General features: G+C 33.5%; 1 protein-coding gene across 8 annotated transcripts in view; it reads left to right on the top strand.

Annotated features, from left to right (window-relative positions):
• Positions 1-10,843, top strand: part of SPIN1 (spindlin 1) — a 222,617-nt gene extending 211,774 nt beyond the window's left edge. For all 8 annotated transcript variants that reach the window (XM_072597385.1, XM_072597388.1, XM_072597390.1 and 5 more), the window contains 2 exons: positions 806-1,039; positions 7,098-10,843. In XM_072597385.1, the coding sequence (XP_072453486.1) occupies positions 806-1,039; positions 7,098-7,297 (434 nt within the window). In that variant the 3' untranslated portion in view covers positions 7,298-10,843. The remainder of the gene's footprint in view (positions 1-805; positions 1,040-7,097) is intronic.
• The last annotated feature ends 15,268 nt before the right edge of the window (positions 10,844-26,111 follow it).

Below are 26,111 nucleotides of genomic sequence, written 5' to 3' on the forward strand. Positions count from 1 at the left end.
TCACCTAGTCTGCAAGCACAAGACTGACTGAAAGTACTGCCACGGTGCAGATGATGCCTGCTGTGATTACTCTTCCTTTTGCTTCTAGAAACTATATGAGTCTCATTACTTTATAATCTTATAAACACAAAGAAGATAAATCTGTCTTATATAGACTATAGGCTTAATTCTTTGATCATTATTTGAAGATCTCAGCACTTATATTAAATCTGTAATTCAAAAAGTACAATGAATTGTCAGTTCTTTGCAGTCAATGAAAGAATAGTCATGTATGTTATATATTGTTGCAAATTGCTCATATTAATCTTTGGAATACATTATAAGTTGGGAAGGGGAGAAGGAAGAGGAGGAAAGGTCTTTTCCTAAGCTTCTATATTAAAATTAATGCCAAGACAGTAGAGAGAAAAGGAATTAGACATTCTAGGATCTAACATTTCAAGCCACTGGGAAAATAGAATTAGATTAATTTTTAGTAACGTGTAAACTTAAAAATCCTTAAAATCCTTTTTTTTAAAAATTGTTCTAACAGTATTGAAATCAGTTAATTTGCCAAGTGATTTTAAATTTAATTTACCAAGTAACTTAAATGTTTTCCCCTATAACATAATAAAATTTTCCTCCATAACATAATAAAATTTAGAAGTACTTTATACTGTGTTTTATACTAAGTGCTGTTTTAAGAGTTGGATCTGTGGTTGACAAAGAATGTTTGAAAATCAGAACTGAATAGAGAAAACATTTAGCATGATAGACTCTCAAAAAGTATTCATTAAACATGCATTATAAAATATTGATTTTTTTTCAGCATCTTCTCGAATCAGTGATGCCCATTTGGCAGACACAATGATTGGAAAAGCAGTGGAACATATGTTTGAGACAGAGGATGGCTCAAAGGACGAATGGAGGGGAATGGTCTTAGCTAGAGCTCCTATAATGAACACGTGGTTTTATATTACCTATGAGAAAGATCCTGTCTTGTACATGTACCAGCTTTTAGATGACTATAAAGAAGGTGACCTCCGTATCATGCCAGATTCTAGTAAGTATCTTGGGGGGAGGGGAGGAGAGATGTTTATTTTTCCTGATTCAGGTTAAGAATAAAAAAAGAAATATTAAAATGAGATTATCAATTTGGGTGTAAAATATGTTTTATTTTGAAAGGATATAAAGACTTTCCAATCATCTTTTAACCTGTAGATTCTTGCAGTGTTCCAGGTTAGGCAACAATCATTTCCAAAATTGTTTACTCAAAGCTTTCATTACCAGTTTGGTGACAAAATCAGTATTCAGTGAGATACTACAAAATTCTGCCACTGGTTCCTGCTGTTATGTAATTTGCAAATATTCTCTCTCTGTCTTCTTTTTTTTTTTTAACTTAATTTTTCCCCTCCTATCTCCTGCTTTCCTCACTGGGGGGAAAATGAAGAAAAACCTTTGTAACAAATAATCATAGGCAACTCAATCAAATTCCTACATGTTCATGTTCAAAAATGTTTTATTCTCCATATTAATCCATCGTCACTCTGTCATGAGGAAGGTAATTTTTTTCAGCCTTGGTCTTTTGAAATCATGGTTGATGATTGCATTGATCAGAATTCTTAAGTCTTTGAAAATTGGTCATTTTTCAGTGTTGATACTATAGTATCAACTCATAATTCTTCCCAGATTTCTCTGCAGTTACATCTTCATTTCTTACATATCACATTCATAATCTATTACATTCATATCATGATTTGTGCAGCTGTACTCCAATTGATGGGGTACCCCCTTATTTTCCAGCAATTTGCCACCACAAAAAGAGCTGTTATAAATATTTTTATACATATAGAACTTTTTCCTCTTTCTTTGATTTCTTTAGATTATAGATCTACTAGTGATAACTCTGGGCACAAGAGTATGTTTTGTTTAGTATCTTCCTGGACACATATTTCCAAATTGTTTTCCTGAATGACTGGACCAGGTCATCTCTCTACCAATAGAGCATCAGTGTGTCCATTTTCCCAAAGTCCCTCCAGCGTTGGTCATTTTCTTTTTTTGTCAAATTATATTACCTGATGAGTATGAAGTAGAACTTTTTGAGTTAACTCTCTCTAGCTATCTATGGAAAATCATGCTAGTTTAAACAATCATTTCCTCAAGTAACTCAAAACTTATTTCTAAAAAATAGAAAGTCAAGAAAAATGACATTGCTGGGAATTTGATAAGAGTGGATGCCACATGACCTAACAGAAAGAACACTGGATTTGAAGTCAGCTGAGTTTAAATCCTAGCACTTTTGACTTACCGGTTTTATGACCTTGAGCAAATCACTTGCCTGCTCCTGATCTGTTTTATGATATTTGCTTACATGATGTCCAACCTACCAGCCCTAAATTTTATGATTCTATGATAATATACGCATTTCTAATATTTGAGTCTCTTATTTTAAGGTATAGTGACTTCCTTTGGAAAAATTAAATCGCTATTCTGAACTTTGAGGCTGAGACTGAACTTAATGATTATCAGATTCTGGAGTGACTTGGTTTCTTATAATGACCTAGATTGCTTGTCATAATCACAGTAACTGACGTGGTTTTAAGCTGTTTTGTAGAAACATTTGAGTCTCTCATAAAGCCTAAGATAGTTAAGGTATTGTTAATTCCCATTTTTAGATGAGGAAACTGAGTCTGAGGTTGTTACTTCCCCATGATCACACAGCTGGTATATATAAGAAGGAGGGTTTGAGCCTAGGTCTTCTTACTTCAAGCCCAGCATGATAATGCATACTGATCCTGTCATGCTAAATAACCCTTTGCATAAAAAACATTTAACAGAACCAGTCATTTCATCAAAACATTTTCAAACCTCTAACTCATCCAACTTGTATCTATGTCCATTCTTTTCAGTACAGTTTACACCTTTCAGAAAACATACTAGTTCTAAAAGGGATTGGTGGGGTCAGTGTGCTCCTTTTTCACCATTAAAACTTTTTAACCGTCCCTCAGCTTCATTTACTCACCAACTTTTTCCTCCTTTGTTTTTCACTCTATCAAGATACATTGCCTAATTTATATTCTATATCAACTCTACTTTAAAAAAAAAGCTATTCACCATGATCTCTCTCTATTCTCCCATATTCAAAATCTCCCCTTAAAAAACTCACTTGACCCTACCCTCCCTTCCAGACTTAGTTGTTCTGTCTTTATTCCCTTTGTTGTTCTGTGTCTTCATTCCCTTCCTTATCCAGAATCCTAAGAAAATAAAACAACATATATAATTAGTGCCTCCATTTCCTCTCTCATTTCTTTTTAACCTTTTAAATCTGGCTTTTGACCTCATCACTGAAATGAAGCTACTCTTTCCAAAGGCACCAATGATCAAAATCTGATGGCTCTTTCAAAATACTGATTTTTAGCATTTGATGTTGTTGACTACTTGCCTTTTTTGTATACTTATTTCTCTTTGGGTTTTAACACACTGCTGTCTTTTTTCTCCTATCATTTCCTTCCTTCCTGGCCAATTCTGAGTCTTCTTTGTCAGATTATCATCTGTATCATATCCTTTATTTTTGGCATATTCCAAAGCTCAATGCTGGACCCTCTCCTTTTGCTGCATTCTTTTTTGTTAACGTCATAGGTTCCCATGGGTTCATTAATTATTTATTAATTGTCATTAATTGTCCTTGCTGATGACTCCTAGATATCTGGCTCTAGTTTATTTCCTGTGCTCTAATCCTGCTTCATCATTGTTAGATATTTCTAAGTTCAATATGTCTAAAATAGAAACTAATTTTATGTCCTCCCCAAAACTCATTACTCTTCTGTATTTGACGTTTCTGTCATGTACTCTGTTACCAAGTTCCACAATCTTAATGTCACCCTTACTTCTTTACTCTTCCACATCCCACACACTGTACTATTTACCAAATATTATTGCTTGTCTTTATAGCATTTGTTCCAAATTCTCCACCCACACAACCAACACTTTAGGTCTGACCCTCATCACCTCTGGCCTGAACTATTTTAGTCGTCCTAAATGCCCTCTAGCTGCTGTCCATTCTGCTTGTAACTGATAAAGTTATTTTCCTAATGCAGTATGTAACTATATTACTCCCCATACAATAAACTAGAATCCACCATAAACTCATCAGACTGGAGTGTAAAACCCTGAAAAATCTGTCTTCAACCTTTGTTCCCATCCTACAATATGCATCACTCTTTCATTTGTTAGAACAAATTGTTCAGCCAGACTGGTCTTCTTGCTCTTCAAGTTCTTCATCTCCTGTTGCTCTTCAGTGCTAACATCCATGCTTGGAATATACTACCTCCTTGAATCTCTAGTTTTCTTTCAATCAGTCAGTAGGTATTTATTAAATACCCATATGCCAGGCACTGTGGGAATAGAAAAAGAGGCAAAAGCTGGCCCCTGCCCGCAGGAAGCTCATATTCTAATGGGGGTGGGACAGCAAACATACACACATATATATATATGTATATATATATATGTGTGTATGTATGTATATGTGTAAATATGTATATACTATATAAAGCTGTATAATAGATTGAGAGAAAATAACAGAGTGAAGGCAATACGATTAAGAGGGACTGGGAAAGGCTTCCTGTAAAGGTTGGAATTTTAGTTGGGACTTAAAGGAAATCAGGAAAGCCAGTAGGCAGAGGTGAAGAGGGACAGTATTCCAGGCGCAGGAGGCAACCAGAAAAAAATACCCAGAGCCAAGAGATAGAATGACTTTTTCAAGGAATAGCAAGAAGGTCAGTTTGGATTGAAGCTAAAGTGGCAGGGAGTATGGTGTGAGAATGGAAAGGTAGGAAGAGGCCAGTTGGCCTCAAGGTGCCACAGAGAGTAATCTAGGTCCTTGGGTGTGGTCTTTTGACTGAGTCCAAGTTTTATAGAAATCCTCGTATTAAGATTTGTTCTGTGAAGTTAGAAGCTTTGGAAAGACAGAGCATTTTGTATTTCAAAGTCCAGATCAAATACCAGCTCCTACATGAAGCCTTTCTTGATTCTGTCCATTCTTTCCTACTTGTATTGCACTTATTGTGTATATACTTAAAAAATATATACCTCTGTGCACCGTGTCCTCCAATGGAATGTAAACTTTTTGAAGACAAGGAATATGTTCATAAATTGAACAAAATTTCTTAAAAGAAAAAAATCTATTCACTTATAACAAAATAGACTTTTACTGAATCAGCAAGACCAGTAAACTAAAATATACTTGTAATAAAATTCAAAAAGTTATTTTGAATATGTGTGTTCGTGTAAATATGTTTTAAATAAGACACTCTCTAGATTGTTGCTTTGAAAATATATGGTAACATGGTTTAATGAAAAGGGCAATCAGCTGGAGACCACTCCATCTAGGTACTAGTCCATACCTGGCTCCTAAGTAGCTATATCATATTGGCTTTAACACTTCACATTTCAAGCTCTCATCTGTAAAATTGGATGAATGCAAACTTCTTTCTGGTATGTGATAAATGATGGTTGAATAAATCAATGAATGATTATATTCTGTTTGTTAGTATGATGTTACAGAGAAAGTTCCAAATGAATCTTGAAGATGAAACACGATAATTGTTTTGACTAACTTATTAGCAATAAAATTTGTCTTCTCTCATATATGGCAGTGTTCTTTACTTTTATTGTATTAACTACTGAATACTCAGCTTTGTCTTTTACACCTACAGGTTATAATGAGGTTCCTTGTAAGTTATGAGTTATGCTAAATGTGTTCTATTCCAACTCTGAAATTATGTAATTCTAAGAACACCGAAAACATGTTCACAGTCTACAAGAAGCCGACTTGTCTTTTAATAGAGAAGTAGGAAATGAAACAAATACTTTTAACCTTGTAAGAAAAATAAGGAGGGTGATCTACATCTACTGGCTCCCTTCTCCCTCCTCATTCCTTTCTTTCACTCAACTCCTAATTTTATTTGCATGGTGTGTTGTTTACAGAGTTTGATTAGCATCTTCAGGTGTTTTGAAAGGAGTGCAAGCAATTGTTGACAGAATGATAGAATCTCTCATTCAGCAATTTTTATTTTACTTACAATGCAAATGGCATAGAATTAGGCATTTTGAAAATCTTGAATTCCTTGGTGTTCATACCCAGAGATAATGAAACGTCTCTTCATTTAGTGAATGGTAGATAGGTTGTAGAGGGTAATTATTCATAGATGTGAAAATCGAATCTTGTAATACACTTTTGATATTTCACAGATGATCTGTACCACAGGTATAGAAGTGTATTTAATTCATTTCATTCCTTCTAATTTTAACTGTGAAGATTTTGTCACAGTTGTTGCCTTTTGTACATGTAATTTTGCCTATTGGAAGCTCCACCATTTTCTTCTTGCGTTCAAGACTGTTGGTCTTTCCTTGTCTGCTACATTTTTAGAGTTACTTTATCAACTATTTTCTGCCAAATGCAGTATCTAAATAATATGAATGAATTAAATGAAATAAAATGAAAAATAGTTTAATAAGTTCTTGCTGTGTGCAAAACACTGTGCTAAGTGCTGGGGTTACAGATAAGACTCTGCCTTTAAAGAGTTTCAGTTCTAATAGGGGGAGATATAGTCATGACCAGAGATAACTTTAATTTGAAAAGGTACTGTGATGGAAACCTATGATAGTAGATTGACACCTCCTTTCCAGTATCAGTGATAAAGTTCATTTGATTATGTGTGGGATGGTGGTGGAGGAGATGGGGTAGACATGAATGGCAATATGGCACTGTTGAGATGATCAGGAAATGATGTGAAGCATGGTGGGTGTCTGTGCTAAGACGAACTAGGCTATTGTAGCAGCCGCTAATCTAAAGTCACTCCCCAGGGAGGCAGTTCCAGGCATGAAATGTTAGGTCCTTCTTGATTTGGTTGCTGGTCTCAGCAGCTTGGCAGCTGAGTAATTAGCTAAGGTTCTGTTTTAAAGGTGTCTTCTTTAGTCTTCTACTTTGAAAAATCATTAGTATAATCAGTATTTTTGTACGTCACTGCATTTGGGGATTTTTCACTTAAAATTTTAAAATATATGAAATATCTGATTTCTACAAAGACTCCTAATTCTTTTTTTCCCCCATATAAATATAGATGATTCACCTCCAGCTGAACGAGAACCCGGAGAAGTTGTAGACAGCCTGGTAGGCAAACAAGTGGAATATGCCAAAGAAGATGGCTCCAAAAGGACTGGCATGGTCATTCATCAAGTAGAAGCCAAACCCTCCGTCTATTTCATCAAGTTTGATGATGATTTCCATATTTATGTCTACGATTTGGTGAAAACATCCTAGATGTCATCATGAACTTTGCCAAATTGGTGGAACTATTAAATGTAAAATTTGTAGACACAAAGACTTGACTGCTTTCCAGTTTAATGAAAGCTTAAATGTCCCTGCGAACCCACAATCTCTGCCAGCAAAACTGTTTTGTTCGGAATAGTAGATTTATGTGAACATGACACATTTTGTGTAAGGAACTCCTCCCCTTGTAAGAAGTCAGTCTATTGGGTAGAGGGGGAGTTAAAGGAAAGAACAGCTCAAATTCAGGCTGTGGAAAAAGTTAATCTAGTATCCTTAATCAATAACCTAAAAATGTAATAGGTCTTAACTATTTTTCCCCTTCAATCTCGTACTCACATGCAAGTGTAGTTTGGTATTTTTTATATTGCCTTCTGTGATATTAAATATAATTTTTTGGCTATTGTCAGTCCTTGTTCTGAGGTTTGGGTCAAAGCTAAAAGGTAGACCTAAAGATTCTCCCAGTTTAATAGGAATGCCTGACCAGAGTGGCATCAAACTGTTTACTGTGTTTCTACTTCTTATTTAAAGTTACCTTTTGTAAAATGAAGAGCACATGGAAATACTCTGTGCATTTTAGAAACCCAGTGGTCATATGTAAGAGTTTATGCACCTTTTTATTCTGGAGGCTCGAAGCTATAAAAGAGAATATTAATCAACCAAATGAAGAGTTGGAAATGAAATGCACACATTGCTAATCCATATTTAGAAGTTATAGCAACCAGTCAATACATGCTGAAAGGCTGCCTTGAATTCTTAGCATTATTTGAGTGTGAAAGTGGCATTTTTATTTGCTGATACTCTGTAGCAAACCTCAGTAACTGGTGCCACAGTAGCCCAATGCTTCCCAGTACTATTACATGTGAATTTTCAATGACATGTTTGGCCCATTATTTGATGCTGAAATTAGCAGCCTGGATTTGATAGTGCTCAAAGGCTAAGAATTTACCTGCTGTTTCCAAAAGTTCCTGTAACAACACAGTTCTTTTTTATTAGACATTTAGGTTTTAGGGAAAGAGAAGCATGTTTTGCCTTCTTTCTAGGTTCTCTGGGATTCCCTTTATTTTTATTACTATTATTGTTATTTTTATTACTGTTATAATTATGGTCCAAGAAGGCATTTATTAATATTTTTCTTTCTGGCTTTTCCCCCCACAAGGAATGTCCTAACAAATAGCCTACAGCTTAAATCTGTTGTAGCCTTTTGTGGTGTTGTATGTACTCGCTTAAGGTATGCTGTTAATGTGAATTCCATTCAATGGACACTAGAATTCTGCATGCCAGTGGTGTACTACTCTCTAATGAAAGCTCTAGGCAGTCTTTCAGTGGTTCACTCATCTGCATTAGATTGTGGATGTAAATAATAGCAGCCCATAGCAGCAGAATCCTTTCACAGTTTTAATCTTGCAAGGTAGTTTTAAAACCAAGGTAGTTATAACGTGGAGCTTTAAAGAGTAATCAGAATTGTAAAAATGGTCAATGCAATAGCAAAATTGTCATTTCACATTAGAGTGGCAGAGCTTTGCCAGTTGAAAAGCACTGCTTCATAGGGTTATGGCGTATGAAGCCAGTCATTAGTTTGGGGGAAGGAATACCCAGAAATCCAATCTTAGAGTTTGTGAAAGGCCAGAGGTTCAACTACCGAAAATTCAGAGGTCCAGGTGACCTTTGTGGTGGGTATTCTTGTTGTTGAAGACTCAGCGGTTTAAGCCCCTTTCTATCCATTTTTTGCCTGATTCATATTTTAGCCTTAAGGCTTGTGCCTCATTATGCTGTTGAATGGTAACAAGTACTCATCATATAAATACAGTACAGTACCTTAAATGATTTGCCCATTGCTACAGTTGCATTTTGTCCAGTGTTTCATCTTGGGCAACCAAAGGCAGGCTATTTTGTCTTTTCAGTGAATAGCTTCTCAATGCAGTCCTTAAGCACTAAGTACCTAAGTCGTAAATGTTTTTTGTGTTTTTGAACAAAGTGAGCAGATTTGCAACACAGTGTTTCATCCTGCAGATCTGTTAAGTGTTTTTCTATTGACTCTTAAGAGTCCTGCATGTAAATCTCAAAGCTGAGCCTGGCTCCATGAGCCCAAGTTGATATTTGTGGCACAAGAATGAATGAGTGTATTAAATATACACAGAATATGTGCATACATATGTAATACAGTGAATTTGGGGCTACACATCTGAAGAATAAAGTGTTCATTTTGAAATATTTGTTGACGTTTGGGTCTACTGAAACATTTTTAGCATTACTTATGGCTTGTATTTGTGGTTTTTCTGCAAGCCACTTTAATATACCATATAATCTGCCAATCTAAGGATGACTTAGCTATACTATGTAAATTATGGTTCTGTTTTTAAATAATTGTCCCACTTGTTGCTTTTAGGGTTTAGGAGGGGAGAGGGTTTTCCCCCCTTTGGTAGCTTAAACCACCTTTATTGAGGCTGAAACTAATCCCACTCCCTGCCCATCTACTTTGGGCTTCGTTTTAGGCTCATGTTTCAGATCTGCATGCAGTGCTTGCGTTACCCTGGTAACCAAAATGTTGGTTCCTTGTTCTAGGGATTCAACATTACTTTCCAAAATTATCATGGGGCTTGTGACAACACAAGCAATGGATCTGTGTATAAAATTTATTGGCCTTTCTCATTTACCTGCTGTAGTATTGTTGTATTGTGTGTGTGATATCAGGCTGCCATGTAAAACTTTAAAAAACAAACAAAAAAATTTAAATGCAGACCATCCTTTTTGCATGCTTAGAAGTAGAATGTTCAGCGTAACAAACAAAAGTTGCATGTTAAAATGTTAGGTTTTTTGTTTTCTTTTTTTGATTTTTGTTTTTAGTTTTGTGTGAATTTGCTTACTGTGCTGTTTTAATGGTTGTTGGTAGAATTAAAAAAGCACTGGTGAGGCGAGCATAGTGCCAACGGAAGGTGATTTCCAGTTATATGTGTCATGCAGCATTTGAAGGGACCATGCATTGTTAAAATATGTATACATATATAAAATCATAGTTACATCTAAAAAAAACTACTTTTTTTTCCTTTTATGTGCCAAACCCTAAAGTGCACTGGAGAGTAGATTTTTTTTTTTTTACACAAAACTTTTCATTGTCATAAATGGCAGTGCCCCAAAGCCTTCTTAAGCTAATTATCCTTAAAAATGAAGGTTCTCCTAAGATAAAATAATTTAAATTACTTCAGGGAAAACAATTATGATTAAAGCAGTTTGTGGTTCCTTGGAAATGCTGTGCTTTTTGTACTTTACATCAGTAGTGCAATTTGGATCGTTCTTGGTATGTGTATAGTTCAAAGGTCTTCGTGTTCACATTTAAAATTAGGTAAATGACTTCATCTTTAGAGCTTGGTTTCATTTTTTGATTTCATTTTATTTTAAACAATGTAGACAGTTCCCTGTTCTCTGCATTTAGAAGTATAAACACTTTAAATCTGTTACTTAATTCTGTAAGTAATTTTTATAATTATGATGTAACTCTATCCTTAAAACATTTAAAATAAACCCTTTATGTGCAACTTATGACTGTAAATTTTGTTCTCATGAGCAAAATGTGACATTAAAACTGTGAAGATAGTTTCTTCAATTATTGTAATTAAAGTACAACTTGGTTTTAATATTGAACAATATATAATCGTACCATACTTTGGAATTAATTGCTTATTTGAAGCTAGTAATCAGTTTTTCTTTTATTTTTAACCAAGCAAGTATGAATGTCAATTTTTAAAAATGCAGGACTAGCAAGGAATTGGATTTTGATCTAGAGGCATGTGTTTAAATTGTACTTTGGAAAAAATTCTATTTCATCCTGTCTCTCCCCATTTAAAAAAAGAATACTGAACAAAGAATACTGAAATATCTGAGTGAACCTATAAACATAAATCTAAACATTCACCTTTTAAAAATAAACACAAATAGGATATTGCACTCCACAGTACTTGAGTGATATGTTTAGACATTGACATCTCTGCTTTAAATCAATATTTATAATTTAAATCTTTAATATTTTTACTCACTTAAATTCTGGCCTGTGACATTAAAAGGGAAAATCGTTTTCAAATGCTGAATAAGTATAAAGACAAGAAGAAGCATCAGTGAAAGTAATTGTAATACTTTCCATGTAAGCGTGTTCTTAAGTTTTGCATTTCAGTTATTACTTTAGGTTTAACATGTTTTGCCATGAGAATTGAGAGTTGGCTTTATGTGCCTTCGGTAGTTAAATCCTTTTTGTCCACACATCAGCCCATCATTGTCATAGGAGCTAATGGTTGTATGATTTTTTTTTTTTAGCATGAGATATTAGCAGTTTTATGTTACAAGATTTTTTTTAGTGTGATTTATTTGTGGAAAGAGCACAGAGTTTAGGATACCTCCATTCCTAGCCTTGTTGCTAGCCTTGGACTTTTGAAATGAGTGACTTTCTCTGAGTCCCAGTTTCCTCAGCTATTAAGTGAGAACTTGATCTCTAGGCCATTGCCAGCTCTAAAATTCAGTGAGATACTTGGAAAGATTTTTCTTTATAAGAAAGCACAGGAAATCAGGCAGATCTTAGGTTTGTTGTTGAAAAATTTTTCCTTTTTTTTTATGTGAAAAGGGATTTTTTTTTCATCCTAGTTTACAAAGAATTCAATCACATTAAAAAATGATAAACAGGAATTTTAGGAATTAATGACTGACAGATCTAGAACAGGGGTTCTCAAAATTTGGAGTTGTAACTTTAAAAAAATTTGGATAACTCTATTTCAGTGGAATTGATTTCCTTTTGAATCCTATGTATTTTATTCATTTAAAAACATTCCAAGAGAGGGGCTTTTTACCAGGCTGCCAGAGGAATCCATGAAACAAAAAAGTCAAGATCCCCTGATCACGAAGATTGAAAGACTTGAATCTAATAAAATGTGATTGAACATAAATATAGTCTTACACTAGACATTTTAAATGTTCACAAATACGTAACAAGTAAGCTTGTTTAGATAGCAGTTTGAAAATTTGTTTTAAAGTTTTACTGGGTTAGATGCATCAACCAACTATCATTTAGCAATCAAAAAACTCGAATGGAATCTTAGAGCATATTAAGTTTAATTTCAAATACTATATTTTATGAAGATGAGAATATGAAAATTTAGTGGTGTTGAGTCTTGAGATGGTACCATATGGGGATCTGTTGCAAGACTAACTACTTGGGATTTCCTGGTAGAATGGAAGCAGTATATAAATGATTTTCATTTTATCTTGGCATCCTCACCAGTTAACCTTGTGCTTTGCATATTTTAGGCATTTAGTTAATATTTATTGAATGTTTGTTTATTTTTTTCACACAGTTTATAACAGATAAAGCAATTCAAACTTTTGGTCATTGAATGTTTATTATTGAATACTTAGCCTGGAGAAGAGAAAACCTAGGATTGTGGGAGAAAGGCATAATTTCTATTTTCAAGTATTTGAAAGGCTATTATGTGGAAGAGGGAATAGGCATTTTCTAGTTGACTCCATGTACTGTACTACTGGGAGCAGTTGTTGAAAGTTAGAAAGTGATTTAGATTCCATGTTTTAAAAAAAGCGCAAAACTTCTAACAGTTGTAGAAAAGTTCTTCTAGTCTTCTACTTCTATTTTAGAATCTATTTTAGAATCTATTTTAGAATCTGATGAGGTCCTCTCTACCAATGACTGGATGATCAATTATCAGATATTTCTTAAGAGTCCTTGAGTAGGTTAGGTACAGGTTGGATTAAATGGCTATAAGGAGTCATGGAATCTCAGGGTTCTAGTAATCTAGAGTTTGTTTTCTTTTTCAATGAAGGAGTTTCTGATACTAGTATTCTTGTATCTTAAATTTGAAGTTGTTTCCTTTGAAATGTGAATATCTGATTTTTTTTAGTGAAAAAAGTGGAGAAATGAAATAATTCAAAGAGAATCAAGAATCATTCTTAAATAATCCAGAAACTAAGGCAGAGTAGTTGTACCTCTATTCTTTAATTTCTACTTGGAAGTTAAAAGATTACCTTCATGTCTTTGTTTCACGTATACAAGTGAACAAATGAGACACATTGCATGACCCATGGTTATTTCCATGCTGAGTGCATTCAATAGCCAGTCAACTGGTTACAAATGGGTCCAGGTGTTAATCAAGGATAGGCATAGCTTTGTTATAGGGTTTTAGTTTGTCGGTTTTAACGTCATTTCTCTGACTATTTATTTAACCAATCTGGACATATACCTTCCATATGGGTGAACTGACTACACTCCAGTATTTCACTTTTTTGAGTGTTGTCATTTGACAGCTTTGACACATTTTAATGGTACTGATTTTTTCCCCCTCTCATTTACTAAATGACAGGTTTGAAGTAAATGATGTAAGTACTTTCAAGCAATAACGTTTTATGACTGATAGAATTGTTGGAACTAAATTTGTCATCTGTGGTAAGTAAGAGGAAAGAGTTAAGGAAAAAAACATTTTTTAAATCTTTGTATTCAGAAATGACTATAATACTATAGTCTGTATTTTAACATTGTTTTCACAAATTGCATTTACATACTGAGGCTGTTAAAATATCCTTAAAAGTATTGATCCAGAATGAACCTTGCGCGCACACACACACACGCACACATACACACACACACGCACACGTGCACACACGCAGATGCACATGCACACGCACACACGCAGATGGACATGCACACACACACACACACACACACACACACACACACACACACCAAGTGAAGAGCTGAAAGACCACACCAAAAAAATTTAAAACAACCCCCAAAATTTTTAATAAGCAAACCTAGAAGGATGTTGATAAAATTTATAATACTGTACAGTTCCCTGAGCAAGTTAAAGAATTTGAAATAACAGAGGAAGAAAAAGAAACTAATTACTTTCTCAAGATCAAATGGATGAAAAGATATTAAAAGAATTGAAGAGTTGTTAATATAAAGAAAAATATGAATGAATAAAAATGTTTGAGGAAATTTTCTTGAAATCTAAATGAGAAGAAATGTTAATATAGAAGTGAAAAAAAGAATAGGGAATAATAACTAAAATATTAAAATGTTCCCCATCTCTGACTTCAATCATTTTACTTGAGGTTTACCATTAACTTGATAGTCACTGTTTCATTCTCACTCTTTCAACCTTTATACATTATCATCAAAAAAATTCATTCAGTTGGTAAAATAGGAAGGAAAGGGCAACTCTCACTATAAACACTATCTATGAAGAGTAGCCTTTGTAAAAATCCCACTTTTCATTTCACTGGAGGCTTTCTAGTGTAGTGGCTAGAAAGCTGACCAGAGTTAGGAAGACTAGGGCTCGGTTCCTATCTCTACCACATAATGGCTATTTCATCATGGATAACTCATAACCTTTTATCTTGGTGGTCTAGTCAGGTTTTTTTCCCTGAAAAATTTAAAGTCCTTCAGATAACAAGGTTTAAATTTTAACCAGCAACGCGTAAGTAAACATTAGGTGTCTGCTATGCATTAGACACTAAGCCTGAGGGATTGGTAGAGACTGCATGTAAAAATAGAGGTATATACATAAAATAGAGGTATATACAAAATATTTATGGGTCTCTGCCCCATGTCTCCCCATTCGTTATACAAGATGTCAGAATGATTTTCCTAAAGCACCAATCTATGTCCCTTTCCCTCCTCCTCCTTCAACAACTTTTGTTGCTTTCTGTTAACAATTAAATACAGATGCCAGTTATTTAAAGCCCTTTCTACCTCTGCAGTCTTCTTAAACATTCCCTAGGCACATCCAATCCAGTCATGCAGCTTCATGTTCTTCATACAGATAAAGCACCCTCTTCCATCTCCATGTCTATATGTTGGCTTTCCCCATGCTTGAATCTTTCTTCCCACCTCCACCAGCTGATATCTGATTTTCTTCAGGAGTCAGTTCAAGCACCATCTTCTGCAGGAATCCTTTCCTGACCTATCTGGGTATGGGTGCCCATTTTATTTTGTTTCTGCTTGTGCCTTGTTAAATACATGTCATCTCCCCTGTTAGAATATAAACTCCCTGAAGTCAGGGATTTTTGTTTTTGTTACCCTGGAGCTGAGCATAGCTGCCTGGCACACAATAATTTCTTGATAAATGTTTGTTGATTAATCAAAGATAGATTTAAGGTCATGTTGAAGGCTAAGGCATTAGCAGTTAGAGGCCCTTCCTATAGAAGGTGGTACTTAAATTGAGCAGGAAACTAAGGATTCTTAAACCCAGAAATGATGAAGAAGTACATTCCAAGTATGGGAATGTTAACATTTATAATAGCAAAGTTCTTAGAACTTAGTATAAGCTGCATTCCAATATGACATGTCACCATTTGTAGGCATCTGAAATATGCCAAGAGAATCTGTAACATTTATTATTGGTTAATTTTTTATTTGTCTATTTCTGTAGATTTAACACTTGGATAAAAATTTCCCATTTATGTGGTTTAATCAAAAATTTCATCTTCTGTCTTTGCTAATGAATCTATTCATTTTTATGGTCCGTCAAAGCTTATTTCTACACATTGCATTTTCTTGGCATTTTTCTTTAGATCATGTCTAATTTCCTTCGATTTTGATTTTAGTATTAAAAAAATTCTCCCCAAGGGATTTTTAAATTTGAAATATAAAACTGAACTCTTAACAGTTTTGAGTGAAATGACGTGTGTAGTCTTCTTAAAAAAAATACATTGTTGAATCTAGTAACATTCTTAGTGATGAATTTCTCCCTCATTTTCATCTCCTTGGCTCTTCATTTATTAATAGTTTTCTAGCCTCAGATTCTCAAGTCTTCATTATTCTATATTTGATTAGTTACATAAATCTGAAAAATTTGACTTTTTAAAGCCAATATCATCCACATAATCCATTATGTTGATTCTCACTGTATGATGAATAAATGTTAATATTTTGTTCATTACCACTACTTCACTGATACTTTATTAGAAATTAGATTTTTCAAAAGTGTTACTGATGCATTTCTGTTTAAAGATTTTTTTATATCTTTTTTATATCATCTTTATTTCTTATATGTCTTTCCCACCCCCAGAATTGTTGCTTATAACAGAATTTAAAAAGAAGGAAAAGAAAAGAGCAACAAAACTAGCCAACACATTAGCCAAATCTGAAATCTGTAGAGGGATTACGCACTGTAGTTACTCACCTTTGCAAAGAAAGGCATCAAGAGATACAGTCTCATATCTCTTCTTCAGGTTCAAGTTGGTCACTGTTTTATTCCTTTGTTGTTACTCTTTCCATTCAAATTTTTATGCATATTTTTTCTTCTGCTGACTTTGCATCAGTTTATAGGTCTTCTTGTACTTCTACTTGTATTGATGTGTTTCTTTATTAATTTAATAACAATTTATCCTTTTCTTTCCTAGCAAGGGAGAATATACTTTGAAGGGTTTTATTTAGATAAAAATGCATTATTATCTTTTTACTTACGCTCATCTGAAAAGAATTTAGGGTCATTTTAGGTTATTTGTGAGTTTAATAATTTCACTTAACTGCTAAGGTTGTCTTTGACTGTTCTTAAAAATAGCCAGTAAATTCAGCCTCATTATTGGATATCTCAAATTGTTTTTTTTATTTGTATATCTGATATATGTATGTGTCTAAATATATATCTGTGTGTATATGCATACACATGTACACATATTGAACATAGTGTATGTACATATATACACATACATTAAAATATTAGAGTTTTCATGTTAGCTTTTCTTTAGAAAACTTCTTTTAAAACATTATGTAAAAACAATTTGGCTTGTTTTTAAAGTGTATTCAAAACAACTGTTAGAAAGATATCCTTAGAAGTTGTCATATATAACATAATTCAGTAAAAAATTTTATCATTGGTAGTGGTGGGGATGTCATTTCTAGATCAGGTTGAAAAACAGACTCACTTTTTCTTTAAGGCAAAAATGCCATAGGCACTACTTTCCCTGAAACTTTCCAATTTCAGTGGAAAATTAGAAAGAGAATGTACACACTTTGAATTTTCCAATAAAGATACATTATATAGTGAATTGTGAATAACCAATAAATGTTAGCAGCCATGATGGCTTACAACTTTTCCATAGAAAATTGCATTAGAGTAGAATTTCATTACTTGGTATCCTGTAATGGAATAATCTTAAAATCAAGCTGTAATGAAAGTTCTTGAACCCAAGTATAGTTCAAGATTTATGCAAATTGAGAGAAAAGAGAAATCATTAATTCTGTGTCTTCTTTGATAAAATATCTTATTTACATGGATGTAAATAGCATTAATTGTGTTTATCTCAGAAGTTACTCGTAAGCTTTAAAATTCCTTTTCCAGTTTTCTAGCTTTTCCCCCAGATAAGTGGAAATTTTGATCATACCTCTTTAGTACTCTCCTGCCCTCTGAAGACATAAATTTATGGTCTGAAATCTAATAGCACTACATTATAATTTTCTAGAAAAACTTGCAAAGTAACCATTGTTAATTTTAGTCTCTCCGTATGTCAGTTTTCTCATTTTAAATACTAAAAGTAAGTAACATCATCAATATGATAATCTATCCGTTTCAAAATAAGGATATGCTAAAGATTTACATGTTTGATTCAGTTCTTAAATTTTGATTTGACAAGTGGTTTATTTGTTGTTTGTTTTGTTTTGTTTCCAGAAAGTTTAGGTCGGCACCACTGGTATTGGCTAAAACTTTTAAGATTACTATATATAGGTTTTGGAGTATAAAAGATATAAGTCATTAGAATTGTCTTTTCCTTCCTTAAGATTTAAGTGGGTAGCCCAAACACATACTGTTATAAATAGTGAAAATGATGAAACAACTTTCTTAAAAAGAAATATAATAGTATCACATGTATTAAGAAAGTAAGACCAGTCTGCTTTATGTCAGAAATTGGGGTCTAAGAAATATATCCTCATAGTGGTTCTCCAGCTTACTAGACATTTGACAAATCAGCCCTCAGAACCTCACTTTTTTCACTTGTTTGATTAATATGCATTAAGATGTACTTGACAGCCTTGTGCAGGTAAAACACCATACAAATTTATTTAGTTTTTTGCTCTCAAATCAAAAGTATATGTTATTTATAGACTACTTACTGAGTCTGTTAGGTTATGGTGAGATACTCAGTTTTTGTATATTTTCATGTCCTTATTCTCAGAGTATGTGGCTAAGATTCCTTGACAAATTGTATATTGATCACCTGACCCATCTGGTCTTTTCAGGGTCGGATTTTAAATTTTGTTTTTGTTGTTATAGGACATACTCATAAGTTTTTTCTGTAATCTCCAGTTGTCCTGACTGAGCCCTATAATGCTAGATAATTTGATAATATGTATTAAAATAATTTTTCATGTGCCCCTGTTAGAAAAGCTCTGCCAAACATTGGAGTAACCGAAAGATCCAAGTTTTAGTTTGGACTCTGGATCACTTTCTGGTAGACTTCTGAGGTAAGCTAGTTAATCACTTGTATGCTTTAGCTCTTCCTCCAATAGCTTGAAATTGTCTTTACCTTTCTTATTGGGGCCTTAATGGCACTATCATTTATAAAATACTTGGAATTTCACACAAATTATTGAAGCTTAAAACTGCACTAAGACTTTTGAAGTGCTATATATTTTAATGTACTTTAATAATTCTTTCTTATGTCCAACCTTTTCTGCAAAAAGAGTCCATCAGAGATGTATGTAGGCTTGCTTTATAAGTTTAGTGTCTCTTTGAATAAATTCTTGTATGTATGTGCACATACACACACGATAACCAATTTTTTTTTTTTTACCTTTATAATCCTCTATGCCAAATTAAGTAACTGACTTTAAGAAACCAGAAGTTTTGCTTTTACCACCCAACATTCTGATTTTATAGTTGATTGGATTTTTTTTTTGGCACTCTTTTGAAAAGCAAGATTTTTAAAAATCTCATTAAAACAGACATTAGAAACTTTGTCCTGTCTTTTTCATTGTTGACAGTGGTGTAGGCTTGGAGAGGGAGGTATTGTGAGCATAAGGAAGGAAACAATGAAAACTCCCCGAAAGTAGTAAACTTGAAAATAAAGCGATTTTAAATTTTATAGGACCACAGGCTACATTATATACTTACATATCTTAAGAATTTCTTAGATACTAGAGTATTATTTCATAAAAAGCTATTCTGAAAAGTATCTCCCAACATCAACAAAGTAGTGAACAGTTCTATAGTTTTCTCCTCTTATGATTTAAGAACCTTTTTATCTACCCTAAAACATCTAGGTTTAGGTTGTTTCCAAGGTCTAAAATATGTAGAACAAATGATCCATTATTGTATTAAAAATTGCCCTCTCCTCCAAAAGCAAGGCAAATATTAGTCAGGCTCTCTACTTGAGCTCTGTCAGATCAGGACGGCTCTGGTTACTGAATTGTAAACTATTGTTTTTCCATGCTATCACATTGTTAGGAGTTACCTTAAAACTAGTGTCAAGATACATTTCTACTCCTCTAGAAAATCATTCTATAGATCAGGATACTTCTAGTTATAGAGTTAGGAAATAGGTCTAGTATTTTTTTCCCATGTGCTGTATAAATTAGGTCCATAAAAATTCAAATTTGGAGGGATGTTAATAATTTCCACTCTTCCAAAACTTTTTTGCAATTGAGGTTCTCACAGTCTGTAGAAGCAGTTTAGGTCGACATTGATTATAGAGTTAATATTCTTAAATTCTTATTTGAAAAAAGAAAGAAGAAGAAATACAGCTATTATAATTGTTTATTGCATCAGCATATCACCAAATCTTGAATCAGGCAAATTTTCTACCAATCTATCCATGGAGACCTATATTTTGAATCCAAATCTTCATTGAGCTTAAAGTAGTAACTTAGTCATTAAATCAGTTAACTCCCAGGTGAGTTTAACAAGATCTCTTAGGAAGGGAATCAACTAATCCTAAAAAGTAGTGAGGGTTTCCAAATCCAGGTTATAATAGAAATTTATAAAACTTTTATTGTTCTATATCTTTCCGAGTATGTTGAGTAGCACCTTTCTACATATTCTATAGGATCTATACCTCGGAATATCAGGAATTGAAACATAATTGTTTATAAGCAGTTGTGTTAGAAGAAACAAATAGTTAAATCCACAGATATAACTCACTAGAACTGCTTTCTAGTGTATAGTTACCTGTGCAGAAAAAATACCAGAAAATGAAATATTTAGGGAGACAGGGAAGAAGAATTGATTCCATTAGGCCAGGAAATGTTATCTTTTTTTTTTTTTTAACTCCCTAGAGCCTTGCACAACAAGCACTTAGTAAATATTTGTTGAATCAAAATGATTTCAATTGCCTGGATTGGGAAGGACATTTTGATGTGCAATGCCTTGTTACCAAACAGGGTATCTCTGTAGGTGCTTAACTGATTTACAAAATCATAAAATAAAAACAAGAACTGAACATACAACACTAGAGATAACCAACTTGGTAATCAATCAGACTCATGTATATTCTGCCAGATTTTGTAATCAATAAGGGATTGGTATATTGAGAGGTGCCTTTTTATGTGAATTGCCATCAAGAAAGTCTTTTTCAACCGCCAAAACCAGAATTATTTTAACTTACACATCATGTTTAGGTATTGTCAAAGGATCTAATTCTTTTATCAAGAATTTTCTTCATTAACTTAAAAGTAGGAGTAGAAATGAAGGCCATTTATGATCTACCACTTCTATCATCTTAAAAGCCAGCCAGGGAAGAAGAATGGTGTACCAGTAGACATCTGGAGTACAATTTTAAGTCCTGACTTTGCCATTGCCATGACTTCGGGCAAGCCTTCTCTGGGCTTTATTTTCTTCATCTATAAAATGATTGGACTAGATCATCTCTAAAATTCTTTCCAGGTCTAATATTCTTTGATTCTGAGAGTTGGAGAATTTATAGCATAAATCAAGGATTAGTGTTTATAGCAAGCCAGGGGTTGGATTGAGGGAGGGCATTCCCCAAGATTCTGGGCAGCTTATTTTTCTGCTTTCTCTTTCATAAACTTACTTTTCATTTCAAACTCTTTATTTCTTTTTCTTTCATATTCCATAAATGATGTCAAGAATAATGAATTATTCAAGTCAAAAACCTTTTTAGAAAATTTAATCATTATTTTACATTCTTTACAGGAGGGACTGATGTTTCCCTACATACACCCCATCTATAATCTGCAAATATTTGTAGAACTAGCTTTCAGAGATTATTCTTTAACCCAACTTACAGCAGAAGTGAATTTTACGCCATCTTTATATTCATGGTTCCTTTTTGACAATTGTCAACTGTAGGTGGTTATCTAAAACTTTTTAACATCAGCAGGCCCAGGCTAGTGCATGCATTCAAGACGATTTCTTGGACGAGAGAAGGTTATGGTTCAAGAATTAGTTTTGGTTTTTTTTTTTTTTAAAGAGTATATCAACAGTTTTTGTCTTTACATCTCCAGTTCCAAATATATTTCCCCCCCACTCCAGAGAACTATCTCTTATAGCAAAGTATAAAATATATGGTGAAAAAGAACAGTTCAGTAAAACAAACACATTGATGAAATCTCACAGTAACAGTGTTCCACTTCCCTAGTCACCTACTTCTGAAATAATGGAAGAGGGAAGAAGATTTATCTCTTCTTTGGACCAAACTTGATTATTATAATTACACAGTGTTCAGTTTCATTTTTTGTTGTGGGCTTGTGTTACATTCTTCCTCTGCTTACTTTGCATTATATCTATTCATGTCTTTGTGTGCTTCTGTATTCTTATATTTTGATAGCACCATAATTTGCTTAATCATTCCTGAAACAATGGTCACATCTACTTTTCCAGTTCTTAGCTATTGAAAAAAAATTATGAGTATTTTTGTGTTTCTGGGACCTGTTTGTTTCACTTCTTTGAGATATATACTTGTCAATGAGTTCTCTGGCACTAGGGATATGCACATTTTAGTTATTTGCTTAGAGTAATGTCAAAATGCTTTCCAGAATGGTTGGACAAATTTATAGTTCTCTTAATATCATTTTGGTATGCTAATCTTTCTATGATCCCTCTAGCAGTATTAACATTTTTTTTTGTCCTTGCCTGTTTGCTACGTGAGAGATGAAATCCCAAAGTTGTGCATTTTTTCCTTCTATTCCTATTATTTCCTGTTATTCCTCTTATCATAATTTGATGTTATTTTCCAATATAGTATTCCCATAAATTATTAGTAATAATTTTCTATATGTTATTCATAGTTTTCAGTTCTTCTTTGGAGAACTTTTGACTACTTACTTTACTACTAAGGTTTGACTACTTGCCCGTTGAGGTCTTGTTTTATACTGATGAATTCCTGTATTTTAAATATGACTAGAAAAGATGTTAATCATTTGGTTGAAACAGTGTAGTATGGCAGACTGGGCACTGAAGTCAGAAAACCTGTCTTGGAATCCTAACTCTCCTACTTCACTTTCTGTCAACTTGGGTAAAAGGAAATGCCATTGAGCAGACAGCTAAAAAATTATCATACGAAAATAAATTTAAGGCATGCCATATTAATGGTGTGAATGTTATCTCATATAATTTGAATATCATTTATAAGTGCCTGTAACATTTTCTTTCTCAGCTGTAATTTTGATATTTAATTGTGAAATCTTCCTTTACTTATTCTAGCTGACTTATTTGCATCTTCTTAAACTGTAAAATATTGACTCTAGAGTTAGAGGAGTTCAAATCCTGCCTCTGATATGACCTTGGGCAAGGCTCTTACTTTCCTAGGCCTCTGTTTCTTCATCTGTAAAATGAAAGGGGTTGAACTAAATGGTCTCTGAGGTCCCTTGTAGCTCTGTCTTTCTATCAGATATCTTCTCCCTTCTTTTGGTGGCACTTTTCTCTTGGATCTCCTTATTATTCCTGTTAAGTCTCTTTTGCTTTATCATCATTCTCCTACCCACTAAGAGTGGGCATACCCCAATACTCTTTTCCTACTTCTTTTGTGATATCAGGTCCTCCAGGTTAATTTACTTGTATGCAGATGATATATTTATTTATCTAGCCATAATCTCTCTTGACTACTATCTCAAATTACCAATTACCTGCTAATAACTCTGCCAAGGTGACTGATAGGCATCTCAAAATCAGCAGATCTAAGACAGAGTTTCCTACCAAACCTTTTCTCTGCCTATTGTTGGAACAGTCATCCTTCCAGCCACCCAGGGGTCATAGCCTTGGATTCATCTTTGATTTCTTTCTGTAACTTCTATGTAATCAGTTGTCTAGTCTTGTCAGTGCACCTTTTACAGCATCTCTTGTCCCCTTTTTCCACTCACAGCTTCTGCAGTACTTCACTTACACACTATTTCTTGCCTGGATTATTGGAATATTACAACTTCTTAATAAGTTTCTTCCCATAGTAGTCTACCTTCAGTTCAGCTACCAAACTGTTATTCCTAAAAAACACATCTGAACATGTCAGTCTCATTACTTAAAAAAATGTTTCCTTATTGTCTCTAGTATAAAAAATAAAATTCTCAGCCTGACATGGAAAATATTATATAACATCTTTTTCTGTTTTATTTCATATAACTTCTCCTTCATTCACTCCTCTCCTTTACCCCTCAGAATCCTAGTTTCCTTCAAAATACAACTCAGAAGCACTTTTCTACAGAAGACCTTTGCTTATTCCTCTAGTTGTTAATTCACTTTCTCTCTCTCTCTCTCTCTCTCTCTCAACATAATTACTTACGAATACATTATCTGTACTAGAATGTAAGGTCTTTAAGGACAGTAACTGTTTCATTTTTATCTAGCAGTCTGTTGCATAAAGTAGGTAAAACCTGAATGTTGCTTGAATTAAAGTGAATTGATATGATAGCTACGAACCATGATAGCATTCTTCACTTTCAGTCCTGCAACAAATGATCCATCTACTTGATAAATTGTAGTGTAATTCTTGGTAGAATTGTAATCATTTTGTATCTTTGAAAGATGGTTATGCTTCATCACAGAAAACCATCAGTTTTGCAAAGACACTCTTCTTGGTACTAGGTATCTGTGGTCAACCTACAGATTACCAGCTATTCCATAGAAATCATTGTCTTTGAGGGAATGCTTATTTTGCCACCTATCCCTTTCAAGTGTTTTTAATCTACATACATGAGATTGACTTGATATCAAAACAATGTATTTGTCATTCCTGGATACTTCTTTTGTCTGTGGTAGAGAAAGAACTATTATTCCATCAGGCTTTCCAAGTTTCTTGGTCAGATTTTCATTACTAAAAACTATTGTTTGGAATCTGAATTTAGAAGCTTAATTTCCTCATATAATCTATATTTTGTAATATTCATCTTGAGGGAGTATGACTTTATGAAATCTAATGGAGTAAGTAATCATTGAAAGGGATTTCTTAAGGGAAAAAAATAATTATTTTTTAATAACTAGAGCTTGCTAAATTTTTTCCACAGAAAATCACTCCTTTTCTTTGGTGCCTAAGCAACATAATAGAAACTAAATTGACTTGGGATATCTAAGGCTTTGAAAGGTGCATTGCAGCCTTTTCTGAGCTTACTACACTGAATCTTCAATAAAATGTAATGTACAACCATAAGCCTGTGACTCTAGAGGCCATTTATTCAGGATCTCTTCATATGGTAAGTAATATAGTATTTTATTACTCTTACATACTTTTCTTTAAGCCTACCTGGAAGCTTAGTTTGTATCATCATGCCAAAATGGAACCTGTTGTTTAATGCGTTGCGTGAGATTTGTGTTTTGTGGTAAGTTTAGTAATTCAGAATCTATTATTGAAAGTACTTAGAGAAATGCAGACATATATGAGGGTAAAAAAGTATTATATACCCTATAGCAACAGTGAAGAAGGAAGGACATTAGGTGAAGGATCTGATTAAACTAGTTTGAACTTGCAAGAATTTTTATACATTCAGTTAATTATATGCAAAATTTTAAATTATAAATCAAGTCAATTTTACTGTATTTGCTTTCTATATGCTTGTGTAGCTTTCTTCTGTAGTTTCTATAACAAAAACATCTTCCTTATAAAGAAATTGATTTTTAATTGGAGGATGACTCACAATGGTTGCTTCTAGAGGTTTACACAACATTTATAAAATGCAGAAAGAATGGACCAATTTTTAGCTGTACCAGAAACACACTAGTGTAGCTGTTTTCCCAAAGCTCCTCCAGTATTTGTCATATTCTTTTGTCATTTTTGTCAATCTGAAGGATATGAAAAGGAGTTTCAAAGTTGCTTTACTTTTCATTTTCTCAGTCATTAGTGAATTAGAGCATTTTTTGAATATGATTAATAGTTAAAATTTCTTCCTTTAAAAAATTCCTATTCATATCCTTTGATGTATTCGTACAATTTTCCTATTGGAAAATGGCTTTTAGTCTTGTAATTTTGAATCAGTTCCTTGTGTATCTAAGATATGAGACCTTTGTCAGAGAAACTGGTTGCAAAGTGGTTTTTTTATTACCTATTTTGCTTATAATTTTAACTTAATTAGATTTGCTTAAGCAAAGGCTTTGAAATTTTATATAATCAAAACTGTCCATTTTATCTTGTGTGATCCTCTCTTCAGTTTGTGGCCATAAACTCTTCCCTGTCCACAGATCCAGATGATAAACTTCTTACTCTTCTAATTGTGTGTGTGTGTGTGTGTGTGTGTGTGTGTGTAATGTGATTTCATATATCTATGTGGCTTGTGTATATTTGGAGCTTACACTGGTTGGAGTGCAGTCTTAAAACGTATAATGGATAAAAATAATATATTTCGTAGAACAAAAATATGCCAGTGTGTATT

The sequence above is a fragment of the Notamacropus eugenii genome, chromosome 3 (assembly GCF_028372415.1).
Source record: "Notamacropus eugenii isolate mMacEug1 chromosome 3, mMacEug1.pri_v2, whole genome shotgun sequence".
Lineage (NCBI taxonomy): Eukaryota > Metazoa > Chordata > Mammalia > Diprotodontia > Macropodidae > Notamacropus > Notamacropus eugenii.